This window comes from Monomorium pharaonis, chromosome 7 (genome assembly GCF_013373865.1).
Source record: "Monomorium pharaonis isolate MP-MQ-018 chromosome 7, ASM1337386v2, whole genome shotgun sequence".
In the NCBI taxonomy this organism is placed as follows: domain Eukaryota; kingdom Metazoa; phylum Arthropoda; class Insecta; order Hymenoptera; family Formicidae; genus Monomorium; species Monomorium pharaonis.
Window position 1 is genome coordinate 7,573,700 of NC_050473.1, and position 24,061 is coordinate 7,597,760.

The 24,061-nt window shown below is 36.1% G+C and overlaps 1 protein-coding gene across 5 annotated transcripts in view; it reads left to right on the forward strand.

Annotated features, from left to right (window-relative positions):
* Positions 1-7,406: 7,406 nt before the first annotated feature.
* Positions 7,407-24,061, forward strand: part of LOC105840067 (dopamine D2-like receptor) — a 228,577-nt gene continuing 211,922 nt past the window's right edge. For all 5 annotated transcript variants that reach the window (XM_036289526.1, XM_036289527.1, XM_036289528.1 and 2 more), the window contains exons 1-2: positions 7,407-7,545; positions 22,032-23,120. In XM_036289526.1, coding sequence (XP_036145419.1) covers positions 22,401-23,120 — 720 coding nt within the window. In that variant the 5' untranslated portion in view covers positions 7,407-7,545; positions 22,032-22,400. The remainder of the gene's footprint in view (positions 7,546-22,031; positions 23,121-24,061) is intronic.

The window sequence follows — 24,061 nt, forward strand, 5'->3', positions numbered from 1 at the left end:
TATTAGGTATAAATATTGGTTTTGTTGATGTGGAATTATTAATCTTTTCTTATCTGCGGACATATGGAGGAAAATATTAAATTAGAGATAGCATATTAAATTTGTGATTTTGCTTTGAGCAATTCTGTCAGTTTAATTAAGGTGTTACGCGTAGATAAATTATTTTATGTAATTATAAATAATACAAATAATTCCACACAGTACAAATTCGGAATACAATATTATATTACATATATAGAAATATATTTTATAGACATAAGAAAGTAATAATGTTATTTAACATTATGTACATATAACTTGTGCATTTAATTTTTTCTTTTATTTAACTTTTTTATGTTAAATGATAAAATATTAATAATTCTATTCACATTAACAAAATAATACATATATAAATCTAAAAAATGAAATAAATCTAAAATTATGTAAACATTAATATATTGGAGAATTAAATAAAAAATAAATTATGTATTTAACATGTTTTAATTATTATTATACATTTACTTAATAGTTCATATTTAATTTTGACAAATTGAGAGTTTACCAGAATTTATTTTTTTTTCAACTCAATTCTTCACCAAATATAAGAAAAAGTGTTTCTTTCTTTTTGTTGGAATACATGTGGAGCTGAAAGAATTAAATTAGAATGTGAAGACGTCTTTCATTCAAAATTTGTTCACGACAGACTACGTCAGCTCATGTGAGAGTGATGGATGATATTTTTTGCATGTTATAAAAAGCTTGCGCTCAAAGCACACTACGTCGTACATCAATATTTGCAGCGGAATGTTAAGAAAAGAACTGAGTTACTTGTCAGTTACTTGTCGCAAGAGTAAAAAATAAAAACACTTAAGAGGCAAATCATACACGTATTCAGACATTTAAATCCTATCAAATTCATTTTTATTTACTTATTTTTGCTCTAATCAACGAAGAAAGTTGTAGCCGACAAACTAATGTAAAAGTTTTCTTTAAGTGTTGCCGTCCATTTGTTCACCAAGAGAAAATATATTTATATTTTATTTAAAATTCTGTAATTCCAATATATATATATATATATATATATATATATATATATACATTAATGTTTAGACAGTAACGTCATTCAAGATTTAAATATCTGTACTTAATGTGAATGCAGAATTATTAGTCTTTTATTATTTAATATAAAAGATTAAATTAGAGATAAAAAATTAAACACAAATTAAAATTATTGAGAGACAAAATTCCTTTTTTTTTCGTATATCGCGGTTATTGATCGCGTTAAATGTAAATCGATTATCAACACAGCAGAAGCGTGCAGACTGCGTAGCGATTAATATTTCAAAACGTAAATTCTGCGAAATGTATCAATGATCGGAATGTACAGCAGGATTGACAGCGGCTTTACGTTTATAACGGAAATATCTATGTTAATGGATTCGGGTGCACCGTATATTATTAATGGCAGCTTTTCGCGATTATCACCAGTCACTGATTACAATTACGTTCTATGTGATCTATTAATAAATGCAAAAGGATTACGACTGAATCTAGTTTCTCCATATCAACTATACTGACCGCGCTGGCGCTGTCGCACATAGCCGCTAGTATAATACATTAACTTCGAAGTAAATTGTGTTTATCCGAGCGTTTGATCTCGCCCCTTCCGCTCTTCTCCACGTAATACGCGCGACATATAGTAATTATAACTTTATTAATCTAGGTGGTCAATCATGGGATAATTGTTAGTACAATATTCCGGGTGCTCGTATACACGGCACTGAAACTCGATCATTTTGGAAGCAGACTGGAAGCATCGTCTAAGTTCGAGAATGGATCTTCATTCATGCTCGCAAAGTGAGAAACTGACTTCGAGACCAGAATCAACACAGAACGACTGATTTGAAGTCTTTAGCACGTTCTGCTGCTTTAATAAAGTATATCTAACATGTACAATTTCTTTTTTCTCCTCCTGTAAATAAAAAAAAATAGCAAGTAGGAAAAATTTATTCACTTACGATTTCTAACATCAAAAAGTATACAATTTCACATGATCTAATTTGTCGAATATATGTATAATTGTTTAATTGTATTTGTTAACGCGTTATTGTAAATTTTCTGCAGCACTTATTTTGCTTCGTATCGGCACTTTGCTTTACATTAATGTGTCTGGCAATCATCATTAACTTTTTAGTATACACCAATCTTCGAGAAAATTCGATTAAGGTAAAGCGACTTATGGGCATTTAATACTCGCGTTGCGCCCAGTGAATTCATAATCCATCTAATATGTCGTATCGTATGCAATGATATGTAAATGAGCAATCGTCGGTGTTGAAGCAAACATGTGGGATTTCTGCATGAGATAATGTACCGCTAAATGTACATCAACGTTGATTACAATCTGCACAATGAGCAAACCGATTTGCATAATTGATTTCGTTCGCAATGACGATAAACGATTTTTTAATGCTAACCTGCTTATTTCGCGCGATCAAATCGTAAGGTACGTGAATATTTTGCGCTCCACCGCGCGGACGAATTGGCGTCATTGACTAATGAGGGATCGTTCGAACAAGAGCGGTCAAATTGTGTGGAATTATATCATAAATTCGACCATTTATTTGCGTCATTTACGAACGACGTTACGTTACGTGTGCTACATCCAATTCTTGCTTCGACGTGCTGTAATAATCGATTAAACACTAATCAGTCCAACATACCAACGGATCGACAGATAAATAAACACATAAATAGCTTTTCGCTGCTAACGTTACCGCAGAGAGTTTGAGGGATTCTGAACAGTAGAATCAAACAAATTGTATCGATGTCAACTCTAATGGCAAATATCATTTACATCAATTCGTAGAATTACAGCTCATCGCTCCGATTTCTAGTCTTTCATCTCCATCATTATCTGTCCATGAAATGACAATTTATCTTTCTCTAAAGTTGTTTAATCAATACGTCGTGCAAATTGGAAATGTGTTTCGAAAATAGCGTTCAAAATTAGCGTACTTGAAAGCTGATAAATTTTTTCGCGCACTTAAAATCAACTTCGAAAAAACGTGCGCATATTTAGCTATTCGAGTGAGACGTTACGTGCACATGACTGAATTTATAATTTTATGAGAAAATCGTAAGGCCTCTGCAGATTCTTTTCTAAAATATTTGAAAAAGCTGTAAAGGAAAGCAGGGCAGAAAGAATGGTATGTGTTTTGTTAAAGTATTTAAAAATTTATTTTAGCTAAAAAGTAATTTTTTTGGACTATCAAGATAATTATATAAAATGCTCAAACTATAGTTTTCAAAATGTCAAAATTTTTTGCAGCGCTGCTCATTGTATTTGAGCTTATCCTACGTAATTATTTCGATACAGAATTATTTTCTGATCTACTCTCTGAATTTCCTAGAGTGAAACATTACTCTAGGAAATTTAGAGAGTATATTTAGCTAAATTTTTAAACATTCAGCCGTTCTTTCTGTGGGTCTTTGAGAATTTCTCATCTTTATGTGCCTCCGATTTAGGCAGTTTCCATCGTAACTACTTTCGTTAGACTACCAAACAAAGGAATAAGTAAACAGCTTTTCCTTTGAGGTAAATGGGATGTTGGAACGCGTTTACCGCGCTGCTGCGAAAATGGTAAACCGATATATGTATGTCTAAGATACAGGCCTGGAATGCACAAACGCGAGCATCAACGACAGATTAGAGAAAGTAACTATATTAATTGAACGAAAATTACAACAATATAATACGCAGATTGCAATCTCATTAACTTCCTTTTTTGTTTCATCTTGATGCGGACAATAGTGCCAGCTTAAAATTACATACTTAAAAAAAAACCTCAAGCCTTTACTTTAGATTCCCGCTATATCACGGCGAAGCCACATAATCGTGTATCGTGTCTTGTTATAGCGAGGCTGTGGATTATCGGCGATCTCTCTGTGAAATCTTGTGTATGTGTACGTAAAAGGAGCCGAACGTATCTCATCTTCTAGGAAGAGAAAACGTGTTACATTAGATGGGTTAAATGAGGGAGTGCCTTGCATACGGCTGCAGAGCGCCGCGCGAATCCGGACAGACGGAAAATTGAAAACTATAAATTTCTTTGCTTTTCCCACCGTTTATGCGCGCCAGATTCCAGCTCTCCTACGCTACCTGCGCGAGATCCCGGTCTTTATAAGATAGTTTATGAACCTGCATCATTTAAAACCCAAAATAGAATTGCGAACTTAATATCATTTAAGTGGTACTTAGCCGCGAATATCACGATCGGTATCTACATAATAACACTCGATGATATTTTATAACGTGAAGGCAAATTTTTTCTTCCTTGCTAAAGAGAAAATACCTTTCATGAATTGAAAAAGTGTCAATTGCAGAATGTATAAAATGTATGTCCTCCCGGTAATTATTAAGTTAGTAGAATAAAAGTATTAAGCAAATACTCTTTGTGTATATCTAGCGAAGTGATATTTTATTTAAAAAAAAATTTAGAAAATTTTATCTTATTTGAAATAGATTATAGATGTTCTGTCTTCGTTATTTTAGTTTATTAACTGTATTTGACGTAATTTTGACGAAGACTGATTATAATGTTAATTTGATGTGTTCGAAACAAGCATATCGATGTTAATACTTCATCCATTATGAAAATTATACGGCTAAAAAATTATATAGGTCAAGCGATCGCGAATCAAGGGGATATGACTATAGATTATTGATTTTTACTGTAGCTGAAGCTATCGCGGCATTTTTACCATAAATGTAATCTGCAGAATATGGGAATTTTTGATTAATAATAACATAAATTTAGTGACTGCACGCAATGCAGTAATACAATTTTCCTACAATAAGTGCCCTAATAATTATAATATAATTAATGTAGTTAATTTACGAGTCATAACAAGGTACTAAAAGATTTCTTCCCTCCCCCACAAACACAATTAATATCTGCATAAACATTTTATGTATTCAAGTCTGCAATTCCATAGTTCTCATGTTATTATTGTCCCTTTGAATTCTCTCTCTCTCTCTCTCTCTCTCTCTCTTTCTCTCTCCCTCTTAATTATCATTTAAATAATTTTAATTCTTAGTTTTTAGATTAAAAACATAATATTAATAGTTAACATATTTAGTACTAATATTTAATATTAGTATGTAAAGAAAATTGAATCTTTAGTTTAAGTATTTAATCTTAGTATTTAAACTAATCAAACTTTTTCCTGAATATCCAAGATTGACATTTGCGCAATATTGTTTGAAATTTGCTAAGTTGATCCTCCAGGGAAGAAAAACCAGTTGGGAAACATTCAAACTCGTTGAAACGACCGACATTTGTCCCATAACGCGCGTCCCTCCGTACTAGTAGTAACAGATAGCACAGACCAGACGCGCCGCTGGTAATCAAAGTCCCGTGTCGTCATATCTACCAGCAGGACTTGCCACAACGAATTTCGAGAGACTTGCAAGTCTCGAAATGTAAGAAAGGATTTTGAAAGAAACGCAAGGGAAGAGAGAGAGAGAGAGAGAGAGAGAGAGAGAGAAGAAAAAAAGAAAGAAAAACAGAGGATGGGAACGGCCAGCGCAACACAGAGGAGGAGTAGAAGGTGGCTGGTGGAGGAGGGCTGAGAATTAGGGGTTGGTCGCAGGCAGCGTGCGCGCGAGAGGGCTTTGCCAGAGAGGGAGAGGGTGGAGTTCCCCTCTCGCGTATTCTCCCTCTTTTCTTCTCTCTCTCTCTCTCTCTCTCTCTCTCTCTCTCTCTCTCTCTTTCTCTCTCTCTCGCTCGCTCTCTCTTGCTTTCTCACGCCCTCTCTCGTTCGCTTCCAACCCCTCTCGAGCGCGCGCGAGCATTCGGGATTCGAGGCAGTGTGGAAACTCGAGCAGACAGCCAGTCGCTCGCCGTACGCTTCACGACGTGACTCGATAGTGCTGCCTGGCCGATCGAGATAAACGACGACGACGACGACGACGACGGTGATGTGATGTCAATCCTTGTCAATCGATCCTGGTCCACGTCGTGACTCGCCGTCGCCTTGAAACGTCGACGGACACACGGCGATCTCGCGCGTCCCATTATTCGATTGTCGATCGTCGCTCGCCGGAATCCACAGGTATCTCCGCAGTTGTGGAGATCGACAGTGACTCGCGCTGGATCGGAAACAGTTAATGTCGGGAATCGAGTGGGAAAGATATCGCGTTTCCGAGACACTCCGATAGTTCGTAAGGATGGTCTCGTCGTGTGGCATCGCGCCGGTCACGAGATCGTGAGAAGAGCGAGATAAGGGCACGAAGGGGTTTACGGTGAAATTTCGAAAACTGAAAGAATTTCTCGACGGGCTTTGAGACCGAGTATACACGAGAAAATTGAACGGGGAAGGGGGGAAGGAGGGAAGGTAATCGATCGGGAGATAATCGCTCATTTTAAATCGTTCAGTGACAACCCTTATGGACCAGCGCGAGAGGCGTGCACGGGTTTCGTCGGCGCGGCTCCGTTCTAGCTGTTGCGGAGCTGAATTTCTGGCCGGCGGATTCAACGTCGATCGACGGGGCAGCGACGCGGCGAAATTAGCCAGAAGTGCCGGCGGATCGGATTAATGTGGTCGCCGTCGTGTTGCTAATAGTGGATTCCGTCGTGCCAGCCAATGGCTACCGATTCAACCGGGGACTCGAACAGTGACGGTGAATCAATCGCGAGGAGCGACGGTTGAAGAGGGATAAGCCGCAAAGTCGGCGGGAAAGGAAAGTGAGTCGGGATCGGCGCGTACAACTGATGAGAGAAGTTCCGAGGAGAGTGGAAGTTCGCGAGGAAGACTGAGGAACGCTCGCGGCCGCGAGGAAGGAGCATAACTGCTACCGTTTCCACGGAGAATTTAATAAGCCCTCGAAAGTGCCCGCCGCCGCCGCCGCCGCCGCCGCCGCCGCCGCCGCTCCCCGTGGATCGCATACGAGACGTCGCCTGGGGTTTCCGATCTCCTGTCGCAAAATATCTCAGCTGATCCGCCGGCACTGAATGGCGCGGCTTAAGACGGCTTCCCATGTGTATCGCCGTAATCGCGCGGCGCGGGTAATCGAAACGACAGTAAACTGAAAAGCTCGAAAGCTTTTCCCTCGTGGTCGCGCTCCTCACTTTTTCTCTTTTTTCCTTCATTTTCTCCACTTCTCTCTCTCTCTCTCTCACACACACACACACACACACACACACACACTCACACACATACACATCCCATACACACACCGATTTTAACCATGGCAAACACGCGACACTAGAAGCGCTTCGCCATGTACGCGTGACATCATGTCGACCTCTGTGCGTGACACGTCGTCCACCCGTGGCCACGTCGAAAGTGACGGTGCACCCCTCGGCGCGTCGAGGAGTGTCAACGGAACGAGACTCCGACCTGCCGGTCCACTACGGCAACGCGGATGCAGGATGACATAGGCCGCGTCCCCGCGACGTCGTGACTCCATGGATCGATCACGCGGAGGACTCGCCGTGGTCTGGGAACGTCCCGTCGCGGATAATCGTCGATCGTCGAGCGACGTTGCTGCCGGGATGGACGGTAAGTCGCGGGGATCATTAGCGGGCGCGGATCCGCTGTCGCGTGCTGGCACGCCAATTTCGTTGGCCCAAGGTCCTCCACGTCCTCGTGGCCGTGCCGCGCCGCGCCGGTGTCAAGGGTGTAGTCACGTGTGTAATTTGAATTGCTAAGCAGACCTCGATCACTGATAATTAAAATACGATGCGAGAGAGACGGGGATTTATCGTCGGCGAAGGAAACACTTGAGACAAGCGTGAAGTTGATATGCACCGTCTGTTCCGCGTCCTGTGAGTCGCGTGGTGTTCAAAAACTTAACGAGAGCAATTGCTGCTTGAAAAAAATTACTCGAATAAAAAATAGATGAAAAAAATTACATTGACAGAAAATAGATAGTGCGCGTATTTCGCTCATTGCTTCCGTATCGGAAAGCTATAAAATCGTAAGGACATATGATCAATACAATCTTAGTAAAAAGTGACTTATTGAGAATATAATATTGGTTTTATTGCATCAAAAATTAAATAAATAAAATGTTTCTGATAATAAGATTTTATGTTAGTAAAAAGTAAATATCAAACGTAACTGTATAATTAAACAGCAACTGCGATGTTTCAATGCTTATGTATTTTTCCATGTTATCTACATCCGAAACTTAAACAGTTTAGTTTCTAATTATTTTTCTAACAATTTTTTCCCTTCTTTTTTAACAGCAGTAAATTTTCTTAGATCTTTAATTCATCAAAAGTCATCTCTAGTTTATAAGTATATTTTCATCAGCTTTTGTATACGAAAAAACTGCATGGTATGCTCTAACTATTCGTGTAATTTTTATGCATATTAAAATATTTTAAAAGGTAACGTGATATATCAACCATTCGATGCATCTGCCATGTATAAAATTCTAACTTAAACTATTTCTTTTATTAAAAATTGCACGGTCAATTATTTTAAAATTTTAATACATATTATTAATTTTGCTTTATGTAAAAGAGAAAAGGGGGTTATAAACCATTTTATTTTATTTAAATAACTCAGCAAATATTTATGTACCCGCAGAAAATTTTATAGTAAAAATTACTATAATGAATAGTAAATGCGGAACAAAGAAGAAATTATAAAAATTTTTACTATGTTTTTCATCAAATTACCGCAGTATTTACACTACTTATGATATAATTCTCTGAAATTTCTTCTTAGAGTTCATAGCTACTATTGTACATAATAATTTTACTATAAAATTTTCTCCGTGTAACATATTTCTTGCCAATACAAGGTAATTTATTTATAAAGTTCTACTAATTAAGTAGAATTTCTTCAAATATATGTAATAAACATAATTAAAAGTTTATCGAAGGGGGAAAAAGATTTTGGCTATGAAATCTGTAGATGGGTATAAAACACTATCAACAAATACTCTCAAAATCATTTTTAATTCTAAAAAATAAAAAAATTAATGCTTTTCGGCGGTTAAGCTTACACATAAATAAAGGTATCAGTATCTTGCACATTTTATCATACAAAAGTATAAAATATACGTAAAAAATTATTGGCTTTTGGGATTTGGCTTTGTATTATAAAAATATTATGAAAGTATTATAAAAAAACAATATCAGCTAATAAATATCGTAAAAATATAAACCAATGCGAAGGTATTACAAGATTCGCGATATCATGGATTCCATAACTCCACATCTAGGTTAATAAACGCCTTCTCTCTTCCAATATATTATATAATTTTTAAAGACAGATTAAAGCATTTTGATTTTTTTTCTCATCATTTCTCATTAAAATATACAATCGACTCCTAAATACATTAACTGCATTTTTGGTATAAAAGAAATAAGTATATAAGAAAAAAGCAACACTTTTTTCTTTTAACTTTATATATTTTTGTACTTTCTTTCCGAAGAGAATTTTTCATGTTTTATGTGCTGTACATATAATTTTTACATACTGCGCGATAAAAACTTCTTTTCGAATTGAAATGAATATAAATTCGAAGACGTCCCGAACAGTTACGCAATAACGCAGAGCGTATACGGCCACGTTCGGTTTACTTATCTCGTAGCGATGCGAAATTTTTTCTTGATACGTCCATAACAATGAGCGGGCAATTTCACGATGGTGAAGGTGGAGCGTGATAAAGAGTTGCTCCGGGCTAGCATTGTGTCGCGTTCGAATTAAGGGCTATAAATGAGAAGACCGCGGAAGGCAAAGGCGTGTAACACACGCAGAGATGGAAAAGGGATTCTTTTACGGTCCTTTTACCTCCTGTTCCGTCATCGAGTTGTACAGCAGTTTTTCCTTCGTTCCCTTCTTACTTCTCGGTTCTCACTTTTCGTCCCTCCGCTCCATTCCTTGATGTATTAGGGGCACGTGAAATATTCCGGAAGCATTTTCATTACCGTCCTCTCTAAGAATGCACGTGGGTTGATAAGCCCTTCTTGCTCGAGGGCGTAGGGCAAAGTGGATTGCGAAAAGGGGAATCGAATGTATTCGGTTGTCCATGCGTCTCTCTCTCTCTTTTTTTTTATCCTTTTTTACTTCGGCAGAGATATTGCATTATTTTTATTAAATTCAGGCACAACACAGGCACACGTTCTTTTTAGCGTTATAATTAGAAAAATGTCATTTTTCGCGGCATGGGCACTTGCTGTAAAATGCTCATCGAATGCAAAATTAATCCCGACAGTTGTTAATGGTTGGTTTCCATCCAAGCTATTCCATTTAAATTGGCTTTTATCCGAAGTGAGTAAATAACGAAGCGCGACGAGTACAAATTATATATAAATAATTTAGATTGGATTTTGTATGGTAATTACATAATATTTATGATGACATAAACATTGTTAATTACGATGAGTGGGTAAATAAAATCATGCTTATTCTCATTTTCTCCTTTTCATCTCTCCCCCTTACATATATACGTATAATTTTTCGAAAATAAAGAAACCATACACGTAACGTGAAATTAACTTGCTGCAAGTATCCTATAACTTATTTAGGTATATCAATATAATTACTCGCGTGAATCTTTAATTACACGAGCTTAAGCATATATTATAACTCACTGATCTGCATAGAGAATTATTTAGGACAATTATGTGCAATTAAAAATAATTTCCGTGCCATTTATCACGATACAAATAATCTTGTAAATGCCAAAAAGGAAACTGCAATATGTTTAGCAAACTAATATACCTTGTGTTAAAATATTAAATATAATATTTTAACAATATATTATCATATAATAGAATGTATACAATAATGTATAATAGTATATTATACCTATAATGTATTATTAAATTACAAATTTCATGCCTCAATTAATTCGCGCAATAACATTAAACATATTCATTTAAATTCTGTGAATAAAAAAATAAATATTCGTATACATATACAAAAATTTGCTGTTATATGTGGAACAGATAGCGCCTGTCTTGAATGTATCGAGTGATTTGGATTCACCCCGGCAAAGTTACCGTGCCTCCCCACGAGATACGGGCATTTTAAGGCACCGCCGATGTTTCGAAATTACATGGTAGCATAAGCTGTGGGAGTAGCAATCGTTGGATTTTGTGCAAATGGGCTCTCAGCAGGCCACTCTGCTTTTTCAGGCGCAATTGAATCCACTGGCACTCACGGCAGTCATCCAGTCCAGTAGTTGACAAGGTAATTCCAGTAATTCCCTGAATGTACGGTATTTTACAAATTCCTTGCGACCTAGGTACTTGCAATCCCTGTATTTAGCATATTGAGTCATTTCCATAAAAAGCCATTGTACGATCTAGCAAATTGCTATTCTGATATTGGAAAAGCGATATTGGAAAAACAAGATGACAATCACTTTTATTCTTTCATTAACAGAACAGAAAAATGTATTATAAATTTTTATAATGTATAGAAATAGGATCTAAAGTTAAAAGTTTCTGCAAAAGTTAAATAAATAACATTAATTAATCAAAAATAATAAGATTTTAGTGAATAGCGCGTGAGCGTGTGTGTGTGAGTGCAGCGGAACGGAGTCGTAGGATCTGGTATCTCGGCGGACGAAAGAAATGTATCCATATAAAATCGAAGTTGAGTTTCGGATAAAGTCTTTATTCGCGTTATAATGTCTATGTTTTGCGTCCGCTCTGTGTCCTAGCTTGACTCCAACTGAACTCTATCTCCGCTCTCGCTAAATCCTTTGACAAGGCTGTAGCCTTCTCTCTGTAAATATTTTTCTCGCCCGCGTTCCTATCTTACTTTATCTTTTGCGTTTGTTCCAAAATTTTATTTTATTTTACACGGCCTATTCCTGCTATTTGGTGGCTGTATGATCGCCACAAGATAAACAGATCAACATTAATTAATAAACGATAGGGTGTGTAATTTTAGCTCTCTGTATTTGTATTTCTTTCTAAGATTTTATAAATAATTTCATGAAATTGGGCATGTGTGTGCGATCTTTAACTATAATATGTCAGACAATTTATATTGTCGCACTGCTATTCAAACTCTCATAACTCTGAGAATATATATCTGAATAGCACCTATAAAAAGTCATGCTGCTTTCAAAAAAATTCGTGCGTGCCTTCGTGGCGACATTAATGCACGTTAAATGTCGCCAGGAAATTTATTGATGGGTCCATTTCGCGCTGACAAAATTGTACAAAAATCCGACGGGATGAAGGGCATCCATAACTGACGGCAATCCAGTGGAATTTATGATTCGTAATTTTTCTCAAGGGAGACGAAAATAACCGCGTGAAATGATTATAGCCGTTATAATCAATTAATCCTTATAATCAACTAAACAGAAATTATACAGTTCATTTCATTCATTCTCATTTGTGTTTTTACGAGAAACAGAAGCTTATCGCGGAGCAGAAAAGACTCGAGAACTGTATGTCGAATATGTATGCAATGCCGTCACATCTTAAGATAATCGATTGGATGCGATCATGCGGTAAAAGAACCAAGAATCTTTTTCCGTTAATTTAAGAGGACACGTTTCTGTGCCATTACCTGTTGCGTTTACCATTATTAGGTGTGCCAGCGTGACTTCGACGAAGAAAAATGACGACTGTCGGCCAGAAGAAGAGAGGAAGAGAGAGAGGCATTTTTTTATTCATCTTCATGTTATTTCGCATGTCTTATTCATATTTAACGGGCTTATAGAGTTATAAATTTTTGAAGAGAAAAAAAAGGATAAATATTAAAGAATGTTATTATAACTTTTTTAGTTGAATCACTAATATTAACTAAGATAAATTTATACATTTTCCTATTTTACATATATACATATTATATATATATGTATATATGTAATATAAATATATGTAAAATATTAATATACATTTACAAAAAAATATATATTACAACTAACTTATTAACATTATTTGATTAATAGATGTCATACATGAATTGTAATTTAGTATTATATTTTAATTAATATTTAATTATTTTTTAATTATTCGAAGAAGTAAACTTGTTAAATTGGCTAATTTGAAATAATATCTATAAATTGATATTGTAAAACAGTAATTAACAGTATAGTCCATGAAATAATACGCGATAATTACTGCCACACAATAAAGAAGTATTTTTACAAGTTATTTTGTTTACTAAGAGATTCACATTTTCAATCAAGCGATAAAACGTACGTTTAGAAGATATAATCTCAATAAATCTTAAACAACAATTTTATCGTTATTTCTCCTTAAAAATTTCCGAGAAAATAATTTAAAATATGCTTATACGGTTAATCCTATGTAGAGTCGCAAGATAAGTTTTTATATTCATGATTAATGTATGTAAATAACATAGTTTAAAATTACTAGCGTATGTCAAATTTTACTTTTTAATTCGTTTCATTTAATTATGCATGTATAACACTCGTCGATATGTGTCATCCACAAATATTTACCTCGCGGCAGTTAGTAATTATCACATATTATTTCACAGACTAAACTGTTAATTATTCAGTCGAAGAGAAACCTTTCGGCGTATATAAAGTTAACATAACGGTCTCTTTTGTGACCTATTAATATTGAAATTTCTGCTGATTTATTTATACACGCATGCATACCAGTATAAATTTCAATTCAATTTCACATTTTATCACATTAATTTTCGTACTCAACTGTCACATGCCTAATTTATTTGTGTAAATTTTATTTCTTTATTCACAAACGCCGTCGAGTTTGTAATTACATTCGCATCTCAAACATTTGGAAATGAAGTAGTTTCAACGGAAGGTATATTGTAAACACAAGAGTGTTTCGGATGGTTATTAAGTTGCTGCAGACATTTGTCATTTTTTAAATGAAAACTAAATATCAGAACAAAGAAGAGAGAAAGACAGAAATAGACAGAAAGACCTGCTTTAGATACATATTGCAGTACTCGGGATAATTCCTTAGGATCATTTCTCACCCAAATGGTGCACCAAATGTCTAACAGAACAGCGGGCAGGAAGGACTCCGCATTAGCGAAGTTTCGTGCTAATTGTACGTAATTAATTATATCATTATTTCGGCGATTAATCTAAGTCGGGCTCTACCACGGCGGTGGAGGATCATATTTTTCCTCGTGCGAGGTACGGTATTCTTCGTCGCAACTGCTGCACAAGAGCGATCAATCTAGGGAGATATGATTTCATTTCTTTTTCTCCTTTTTTTTTTGAAAGACAGAAAATGATGTTACACACAAAGAAGGAGAAAGATGTTGTCTTCCCAGCGAGACGAAAATTGTTGAAAATATATTATGGGAATATTTTCTGCGGCCTTGCCATAACGGAGACCGTTACAGCAACAATTTAATATTTGAAAACAATTTCGGGATTTTTTGTACATGCTTGCGCATCAAATGTTACAGAGAACATACACGATGGCGCATTTGAAAAATCTGAAATTGATGACGATATACCGGAAATTCATGAACAGCACATGAAATATCTGTTTATTTTGCCGTCGCAGAAATTGAATCACAGATGTTGCAGTTACATAAAAGATGAGATGTTTTTTGTGTATTTACCTTTAATTATCTCTTTTATACAAAAGATTAATCGGTGGATTCGAAAATCGAGAAATTGTGGAATTTCAACAAATAAAATTATGGCGATATTGCAGTTCTGTTAAACGCGCGCTTTTTATTAGTTTTTCATCAAGTTAAGAATTGCAATCCTACCATTTTAAATATCAAATCAAATCGTAAATGATTGCTGTACATCGTACACTGACACACAGGTCACAATTAGCGTCAATTCACAATTAGTGCGATATTTTTTATTCCTCAAACTCGTGCTATACTTACCGTACGCAGGTAGAAACGTCATTCGTTTATTTATTTATACAGCAGTCGTGTTTTGTCACCACTGCACGCAATTCTATTAAACTTCAATGTGACGTTATATGAGCTAGGCAAGTGTTATATTTATGAGAAAGAAGAATAAATTGGAATGTATCGAAAATCTATGCAATACACGATGTGAATTTGATAACTGTAATATAGCTGTCGTATAAAAAAAACAAAAACTAAATTACAATATAGAAAGAAACGATTTTGTTAAAAATTTAGATAGATACGCAAATCTAAAAATAAATATATTCATTAGATCATAAAAATAATTAGGTTGGACATTCTAGAGCTAGTTGCTAGAATGTCAAAACTATTTGCGGCATTGCGACTAACCATGCTGCATAATTAGCTTGATAATTAAGCAAAATTTATTTTTTGCAGTATCTAGCTCATTTTTTAGATAGAGAAAAGAGGAACAGGTTTTAAAATTTGCCAATTTTTTATTATTTCTGAATGTAAAAATATTGACTTTTTCAAATTTACTAAAGTCTTAATCATCACGTGTAAACGTAATGCTTTAATAATAATGTATAAGCGTAAAGAGTTTCTTTTTGAAAACCCTTCTTGTATGTGCAATAGATATACTTCGAGATATTATAGTGTTACGCAATATTATCTTTTTACCTTTATGACTTAAGTTGTAAAATAGGAGTAACGTGTATCGATTATCGATGTTCATAGCACGCGTTCCATCCACTTATAGCACACGTAACGTTTGTCATCGGCGCGCGAATAGCTACGTTCTTGCGCATAATTCTCAGACAGGAGCGGGCAAAGTTACCGAAGCCTTGTTTGCGTGCTCGCGAAAGTTAGCTCGCCGGCAATGCAATCCTTTGAGACTAATCTACGCGAGTGGACGAACTCGCATTATTCACGCCTCCGAGATTTCCTGCGTGCACGTGCCTTTTTATATTCCGCATGTTCTTCGCGATAATACTCAGTTGAGAACAGGATCATTTTTTTTTCTAGATTGCGCGCGCGCATTCACCGCGTGTGTAGTCAAAGCCCTTTTATTCGCGTCGCGTTGCCACCCAATTTTCCTCGGTTGAACGGCTCTAGTGCCAAAGTGTAAATTATGCTATGCAATTTTCGATGGCGGAAATTTTTCAAGCGAATATTTTGGTAGCAAATAATATGTACACCACAAATATATACCATGGCAGACTTGAGAGAGCAAAATCTCAAGAAAATCATTCGTACGCTGACAGCGTACGCGAGATTTTGTAATATTTCCGAATTCTATTTACGAAACTATTTCCGCAAGTATTGAAGAAAATTGTATCAAAACGTAAATGGTTCTAAGAGAATTTTTAAGAATAATTTTTATAAAATACATTAATATAAATTTATGATTGGGCGAATGGATAAAAATAAAATGGCTCGAATGATTTAGGTACGACTTCGGTTGAGAGAAAAATATCGAAAATCTATTGCCATCAAAAAGCCACGACCTCAGTACAACTATTAATTGTGAAAAACATTTAACATTATTATAAATATGAAATGAAGTCGTCAAAAATTAATAAAGCCTGTGACATCGCTGAATTAAAAAAAAATTACAAGTGCATAATAGATGTATAATTGTATAATTAATTACATTATTTGCTCTACTGACAACATTAATTTATTTTCACTTGTTTTTATCTTTAATGAAGTAATTAATTTTAACATAAATAACTGTATTATTTAATTTTCATATTCCAACGTGTATATTTTGTGATAAATCGCACGGTTATATAGGCATAATAAAGCAATTGAAAATTGCGGTATAAATTCTAACGAATTCTAATGTATACTTCTTCTAATGAAGCACGTCTTTAAATCCTTAAATCCGCATCACTTCTTCTCTTGTATGTAAATGCTTCCTGTTCTGAAATATTGCGAGATGTTTGAATGCGTAATGCTCGTCTTTCCTTAACGCGTACACTACGTCAGGTTTGGAGGAAATGAAATGTCAAATTTCGGCATTTTCTCTTTTCTGTGCATAAGCGCAGAATAATGCATGAAGTTTTACAAGAACGGGTGCGGGCGGCAACAACGACGGCCAAATGCCGAGAACAAAATTTCAACACTGTGTTCTTCACTAGGGATTAATATCGCTTTGCATATTTACATATTCAACTAACGCCACGTTTCTTGTCGAGGCGCAGTGGAAAGAGAATATTCTTACTTCAGTTATTACTCGGACTGACGTTAATAGTTAATTGTAATCGTACATTAGTTCGTCATTACGTAATCTTTGTGATTCAGTAAATAGAAGCTCATATTTCTGTAGAATAGTATCTGACAAAAATGCATTTAAAAATTCTACAAATCTTTAAATCATCTTCCACAATCCTCAAAATAGTAGAGATTCCGTGCGAGAATACGCATAGTATTCTTATGAATAATTTTTCCACGTTCTCGGAATTACATTTCGTGTATAATACAACGGAGAAGAATAATATGATATCCAAAACACTTTGTCCTTAAAAATATTGCAGGTAACGTTACAAGATATTTCATTGCTAATCTCTTAAAATCCTTCGTAGCTTTAGGATTATGGATATCCCAGAAAAGCTTTCAATCATTTTTAGCTTACGGTTTACAAATTGTCAAAAGTTATCAATAAATATTGACTAGCTTTAAACTACATATTTTGTAGCTTTAAGCTACAAAATTTCCAAAGAAATTTTAGACAAAGTATAATATATATTTTTAATCTCCAAATCGTTCTGTATAATTTTAACTCTTATTTTCTGGAAACTTAAATTGTGTGACTTGATCTACGTGTATTTTCAGCGTTTCATATAAAAATAAGTAGATTTGCGAAAGCTCGCAGCACATTGTCGTTAGATTAATTTTATATATCATCGAAAAAATTATATTTTCAACTTAAAAAATTCCTTTTTTACTTTTATAGTAATTTCTTTTAAAAGGCACCAAGAAGATTTTTTTTTTATTTAAAAACTAATTCTTTAAGAAAATAAATTATTAACAAATATTCTCAATTTTTATAAGAATACATAAGTAAGATAAAATTTTATAAAATTTTTCTACATAGATAACTCTATATTTAATATAGCGATTTTCTACAAATATATGAAAGTAAATGTAATTTTTGAATATTAAACCTTATTAAAATACACTGTCTTCCGCTAATCATACATACAGATTAAAAACAAATTAATAAAAATTGGAAATACTGATTTTAAAACAAGCATGTTATCTAAGACGATTGAATTTCTTTGCTATTTTCTTATTACCGTCTTCATTATTTAAATATTACAATGTTTGAAGTTTTAAACATCAAACATTATACTAAATTATGTTAAATAATCAGTCATAACAATATAATTATTGCAAACATAAAAAAATATGATAATCAATATAGAATGTTATTGTTAAAAAGTTCGTTAGAAAGAACATATTTCTTAATTTCAAAAGACTTAATTTTAAAGAAGAAAAATATATTTTTATTTATTAAAAATATGTTTTGAGAGAGCTTACAAAGTATAGATTCCCCTTATTTCACGAATGCAATTTTTTTCGGTGATAGTGATATTCATAAGTAACAAACGGCGACGTGATACTACTACTATATAAAACACTCGCGCCGCGGCATTCCGTTTACTTTTCCTCAAATTCACGGTAGAGCGGAGTCAGGAATGGCATTCGCGAACATTTCCAGAATGTCGATATCGAGGAGACAGTCTAAAATGTCGGCGGCCTCGAAACGACGTTTAAGATCTGACGTTCGCACAGCGTGGGTATACATTCCTACTGATAAAATTCAGTCACCCTTCTTCAGTTCCTACACTTCCGCCGTATACCTACCGCCGAGAGAACGGGAGAAAGGTCGCGATATGCGAAGTAAAGAGAAGAATGAACGCTGAAGGAAAGTATGCTGATGGTAGAAGGAAAAGGGGATGAGAGAGAATACGGGGTGAATTACAGGATGCGTGCTGTTTCCTTTGCTGGGTCGTTCTACATCCCGCATTTTTTTCCCCATGGTTTTCACGAGCTTGGAGAGGTACTGCATTATATGCGTCTCTCTTATAAAAGCGAAGATAAACCTCTGCAGCTTTTCTTTTTACATAGATTGACCTCAGCAATTGTTAACATAAACTATATATTGACATATTAAAAATTCAACAAACATTATTAATCTACATATGTTATTAAATTGTACGTGTTGTGAAAGAATTATTGAAGAAATATGCGATTTGAAATAACAAATTCATGATATCGAGTATATTAAAATATTCATTTTATATTATTTAGAATATTTTTTCTGTATCTGATTTTTGTTATCTTTAATTAATTTTATAAAGTAAAAATTAAGTTCATATGATTATATATCAAAAATCCGTTAAAAGACGTTGTAATAAATTTTAACATGTAGATTTAAGTTATATTATAGAAGATATTTTGATATATTTAAGTTATTTTTCTACGGTTTCCTATAAATATGTATGCGGTAGATAGTTATCTTGTTATATAAATTCTGCTCGTAATTCATTTTTATTCCCGTGTCACTTTAATGAAATATACTAAAAGTTCTCGTAAATATAAACTTGACATACATGTAATGCCTTGTAAAAAAGGTTTTTTGCAAGAAATTGCTACTTTTTCTTGTTTATTTATTAAGTTTATTTATTCAATCTTTATTTCTGAGTTATTTACCTACCCTTAAAATAACTAAAACACTACGGGCTCTGGTTGCGTTTTATTAAAGCATACATTTTCATTTCTATATTTAAAAATAAAGAGTTTAATTCTGCCGAACCTCTATTTTTCTTAATGCACGACAAAAACATAACATTATTTATAGCCAAATTATTCATAATACAATTCGAGCAATATTTCCGAGTAATATTCTTCGGTATGAAGATAAACGTGTAAAAGTTGTATCTATATATGTGACAAGGTTTTATAATATAATCGACGTATATGCGAAGTAATGTATTTCTTTATGCTTCTGAAAATCATCTTTTTATTACCCCTTCACATGCATCACTTACTTGTGAATAACGTGACATTTCCTCGCGATCTCGCACCCTACTCTGTCGATACTCACCGTCCCCGCGCGAAACAAATGTATTAGCCGTGCGCATTCGTGCGGAGGGGGAGAAAAAAAAATAAAAAGGTCTCACGTGTAGCGCGCATTTGCAACCCAAAACAGTACAAGCCGAGCGTGTGTCGGCTCGCATATTCGCGGACTCGCTGAGCTTAATGCATTAAACGGGCGACTCGCCGCGGTCGCCTACAATAGCCGCCACAATGGAATTCAATTTTCGCAAGCGTGGGCACGAATGGTCGTCGATAAAGAATGGATAGATCCGTCGTCCGACGAATGAAGGAAAGAGACCGACACAGGCTTTTAACAGGAGCCTCCGCAGCTCCAGAGCCGCTTTTGTCCCCCGTTTCTCCCCTCGCAGCGCGAGCAGTGTCCCCCTTGTGCTTGCATAGATGGCCCCCTTATCCCACACGCCCCTCAGCTTACACGAGCACCACCAACTCTATGGCCGGGAGAATTCAGATAGCGGATACCGGATGCTATTATGCGCTACATATATATCCCGCGAACTTTACAGCCAGTAGACTGCGATACTCTGAGGAATTTACAGTCTGAAAGATATTGCCGGGCGATATATACCCGGCACTTCGCCCTTCCAGGACTCTATGTAGAGCAGGGAATCAGCGGAGATGGAAGGTCCCGTAGGATAAGGAGATGATTTCTGTCCTTAAGAGGGTCTTTCGGGGGTGGTTGTGTTGAAATCTTCCGAGGCCTATCTCTATTTTTTTCCCCCCTCTCCTCTTTGTCCCTTTCTCTATCTCTTTCTCTCTTTCGTTCTTTCGTATTTTCTCGCACCCTTGTCGAGCGTACTGTGCCGCCAGAAGAGAAACACCATATAACGCCCGACCATCTGTCAATCTGACTTTCTCTCTGTGTGTACCTTCGATCTTTCGCCTACTGGGAACGAAACGACGCGCCGTCCCATTTCGACGATCCGTGGGCGGACACGATGGAGTTGGGAACAATCGTGAGCTTTTGTTTAATTCCGAGATTGCGCCACGAGACACTCGTCTCGAGCGCTGGCGCTAGCAGATGGGCGCAAGAGTTTTTCCTTCTACGTTTCATTAGAGAGGAGACACTCGATAGTCCGGACGGCTTCCTTACGTAAATTTATCGTCTCGCTCGGAAAGTTTGATCGGGATTAAAATCACCAGCGGAGCGATCACGAGCAGAGTAATGGAGCGCGTTTGTTCTACTTGGAGAGAGTGTTTGAGGACATGGCAATGGATACGATCGCGCGGCAATCTCGGGCACGTTATTTCAAAAGAAGTGCAATAGAAACACGGAGATTTCACAGTATTTTACAATTTTATTTGAAAATGGAAAAATGTGTATTGACAAATGTGTCAACTTTTTACGTTACATCCCGATTTTTTAAATTGCATTATAAAAGAAAAAATATATAAATAAAACAATTTCAGGATACTAAAAATGTAAAATTTAATATTATTTATCAATAATATATTATAATAACTCAATATACTTGCTAGCATATTATGCAATTGCAAGATAAGAAATAAAAATAAAAATATTATTTCTGCATTAAAAAAATTCGTTTTTAGTTAATTTTGTGTACAAATAAACTATAAATTATGAGTTCTACTTCTTTAATTACCAAAGTAGATGTACACGTTTTTACCAGTATTAATAAAATACAATTTTTAATTTCCAAGAAGAGAGTATTATTTTAGAAGACCTATGTCAGTATTGTCGACTTTCCCTGCAACACATAAACTTTAAAACAACGTAATAATTAATAATTTAATTTAATTAAAAAATTTTATCAAAACTATTATTAAATTTGTTACACTCGATGTACTAGCTAATGCGAAGAATAATCGACTATTGTACATGAAACTAAAATTGAGAACATTACGTTTTACCTGAGCTTTCGTAGAAATTTAAGCTGAAAAGTTAGGAACGCATAGTTTAAATTTTCGCGTGTATATATAGTTTGAGCGTGATATCGGTTTTAGGTCACGTTTTACAGATGAAAAATTTCTGTTCGGCAATTTTTTCGTGCAAAATTTAAAAACAAACTTTTGTCCCGTTGCATGTTTTCCCGTAAAGCTGATAGTGACCACCAACCTTTCCTCTATTACAGAAATCCTGGAGGAAGGATCCAACTGATACGCGTCTAAGCCAGGGATCCTGGAAAACTGTGCGACCGGTCAAAGGGCCGGCTAGAAACAGTACCTCTTCTTGCTCGCAAAGAGGATCAAGAAGCCTTATCGTACTTGCTAGACGAAGAAGAAAAAGAACCAGACGAGAAGAGAGACGACGGGGTGGAAGGAAGAGAGAAAATCGGAATTGAGAACGGCTGGGAACCTGAAACGTAGCCGGGAGGATAAGTAACCTGGAGATGTTTGGCGTAGGCAGAAAGATGGAATCCCGGGCGAGACGTTCGAAAATCTCGTGATTGGTGTCCAGCACCTGGCCGACGGGATAAGGCCGATCACGAAGCTCGACCGTGATGGAGGCGAGAGCGAATGAGTCGTTCGTCAGGTCGATTCTTCGGAGCCTCTCGCTGACGCGCGAGCATCGGCACCTGGACGAGCCACCTGGAGGAGAGGTGGCCACAAACGCCATCGATGTTGTCACCACGACGGTGCAGGAAGAGAAGATGGCGGACTTTCTGGGCGATGCCCTCGCGAGGAACGACAGCGACCTCGTTGATGGCGGCGAGTCCGATTGGTTCAACGACTCGACGACAGCCGCCGTCTCGACCCTGTCTGACTCGTCGCCCTTCGCGGAATCAACGTTGTACTCCACCCCGAGCGTCGACAACTACACCGGCAGCGTGTCCGACCTCTTTGCCTTCGAGGACCTGAGCGACTACATCAACCGACTGAATTACAGCGTCCTTGTGAACCTGACGGCCTACTACGACGACGGCGCGGGTCTGAATTTCAGCAGCGTCAATTGCACGTCGTCGATAGTCGCCGGGGGTGCCGTTAGGCCGGGCGAGTGCGCTGGAACCGCCGGCGTCGACGAGAAGTCTAACGCGAACAGCTGGTGGGCTCTGATACTCGTGATCGTGCCGTGTTTGACGCTCTTCGGTAATGTGCTCGTCATCCTGGCGGTGGTGAAAGAACGAGCGCTGCAAACGGTCACAAACTACTTCATCGTCAGTTTGGCGGTCGCCGATCTCCTCGTGGCGGTGCTCGTTATGCCGTTCGCGGTCTACGTGCTGGTAAGTCGTAAGTCTTTGCGAAAGTAACACTCTGTCTTATCATATTTCAGCATTTATGTTTAACAAGCATTTAATTAAATGTTGTAAATATCATTTTATAACACAAAATGGTTCTAATCGCAATTATAATGAAACATTTCTTCCGAATATCTCGAAACATCTAGTTTCCCCGAAGGAGTAATTCGTTCTATATTAACGGTACAACTAAGAAAAAAAGATAATTATAATCATTAAATTTGTTCTTATCTCATTGCAACAGCTGTATAACTAGGAAATGTTACTTTTGCTGATTATCGCGTTCTAATTATACGAACACGAAGTGTACCACAATTGCGGAGATGTTGAACACACATACATATATGTATAATGCATTTATCATTCATCTGGCGCAAGTAAAAATTTAAAAATAATACTTCTGCAATAATTAATCATGTTTGCAGAGAGTTCAAACGGAACTTAAAGATTTGTCACTCAGCGGTTTTGCTTCACTAACACAGTTAGGGGAATTAATATTTTTTAATTATAGGTCGTTGTATAATTTGTAAATAAGCTGAAAACTTCGGAGGGCGGAGCCTCACATCGATCGCGAGTTTAGCTGCTAATTAGACGCTATACATTACACAACGTTTGCATGCACTCAATTACCGTCCTCACCTTCAAAGTACACGAGAAAAGGAAATTGAGTAGCGTTCACTTTTAAACACTTTGATCTCGCTAACACAGAGGCGTCGGCTATTAAAAACTAGGGACAACTTTTTAATCCAGAAGAAACGATGAGATACGAATTCGCCAAAAGAATTATGATTTCGAATTTCCGCCGGATAATCGCAATATTGATAAATTTGTTAGATATATTTTTTTTTAAAAAAAGATGCATATTTCTTTGCAATTTAAATGCTTTAAGATTAAGTAAACCAGCGTTTTTTTTATAGATTAAGTAT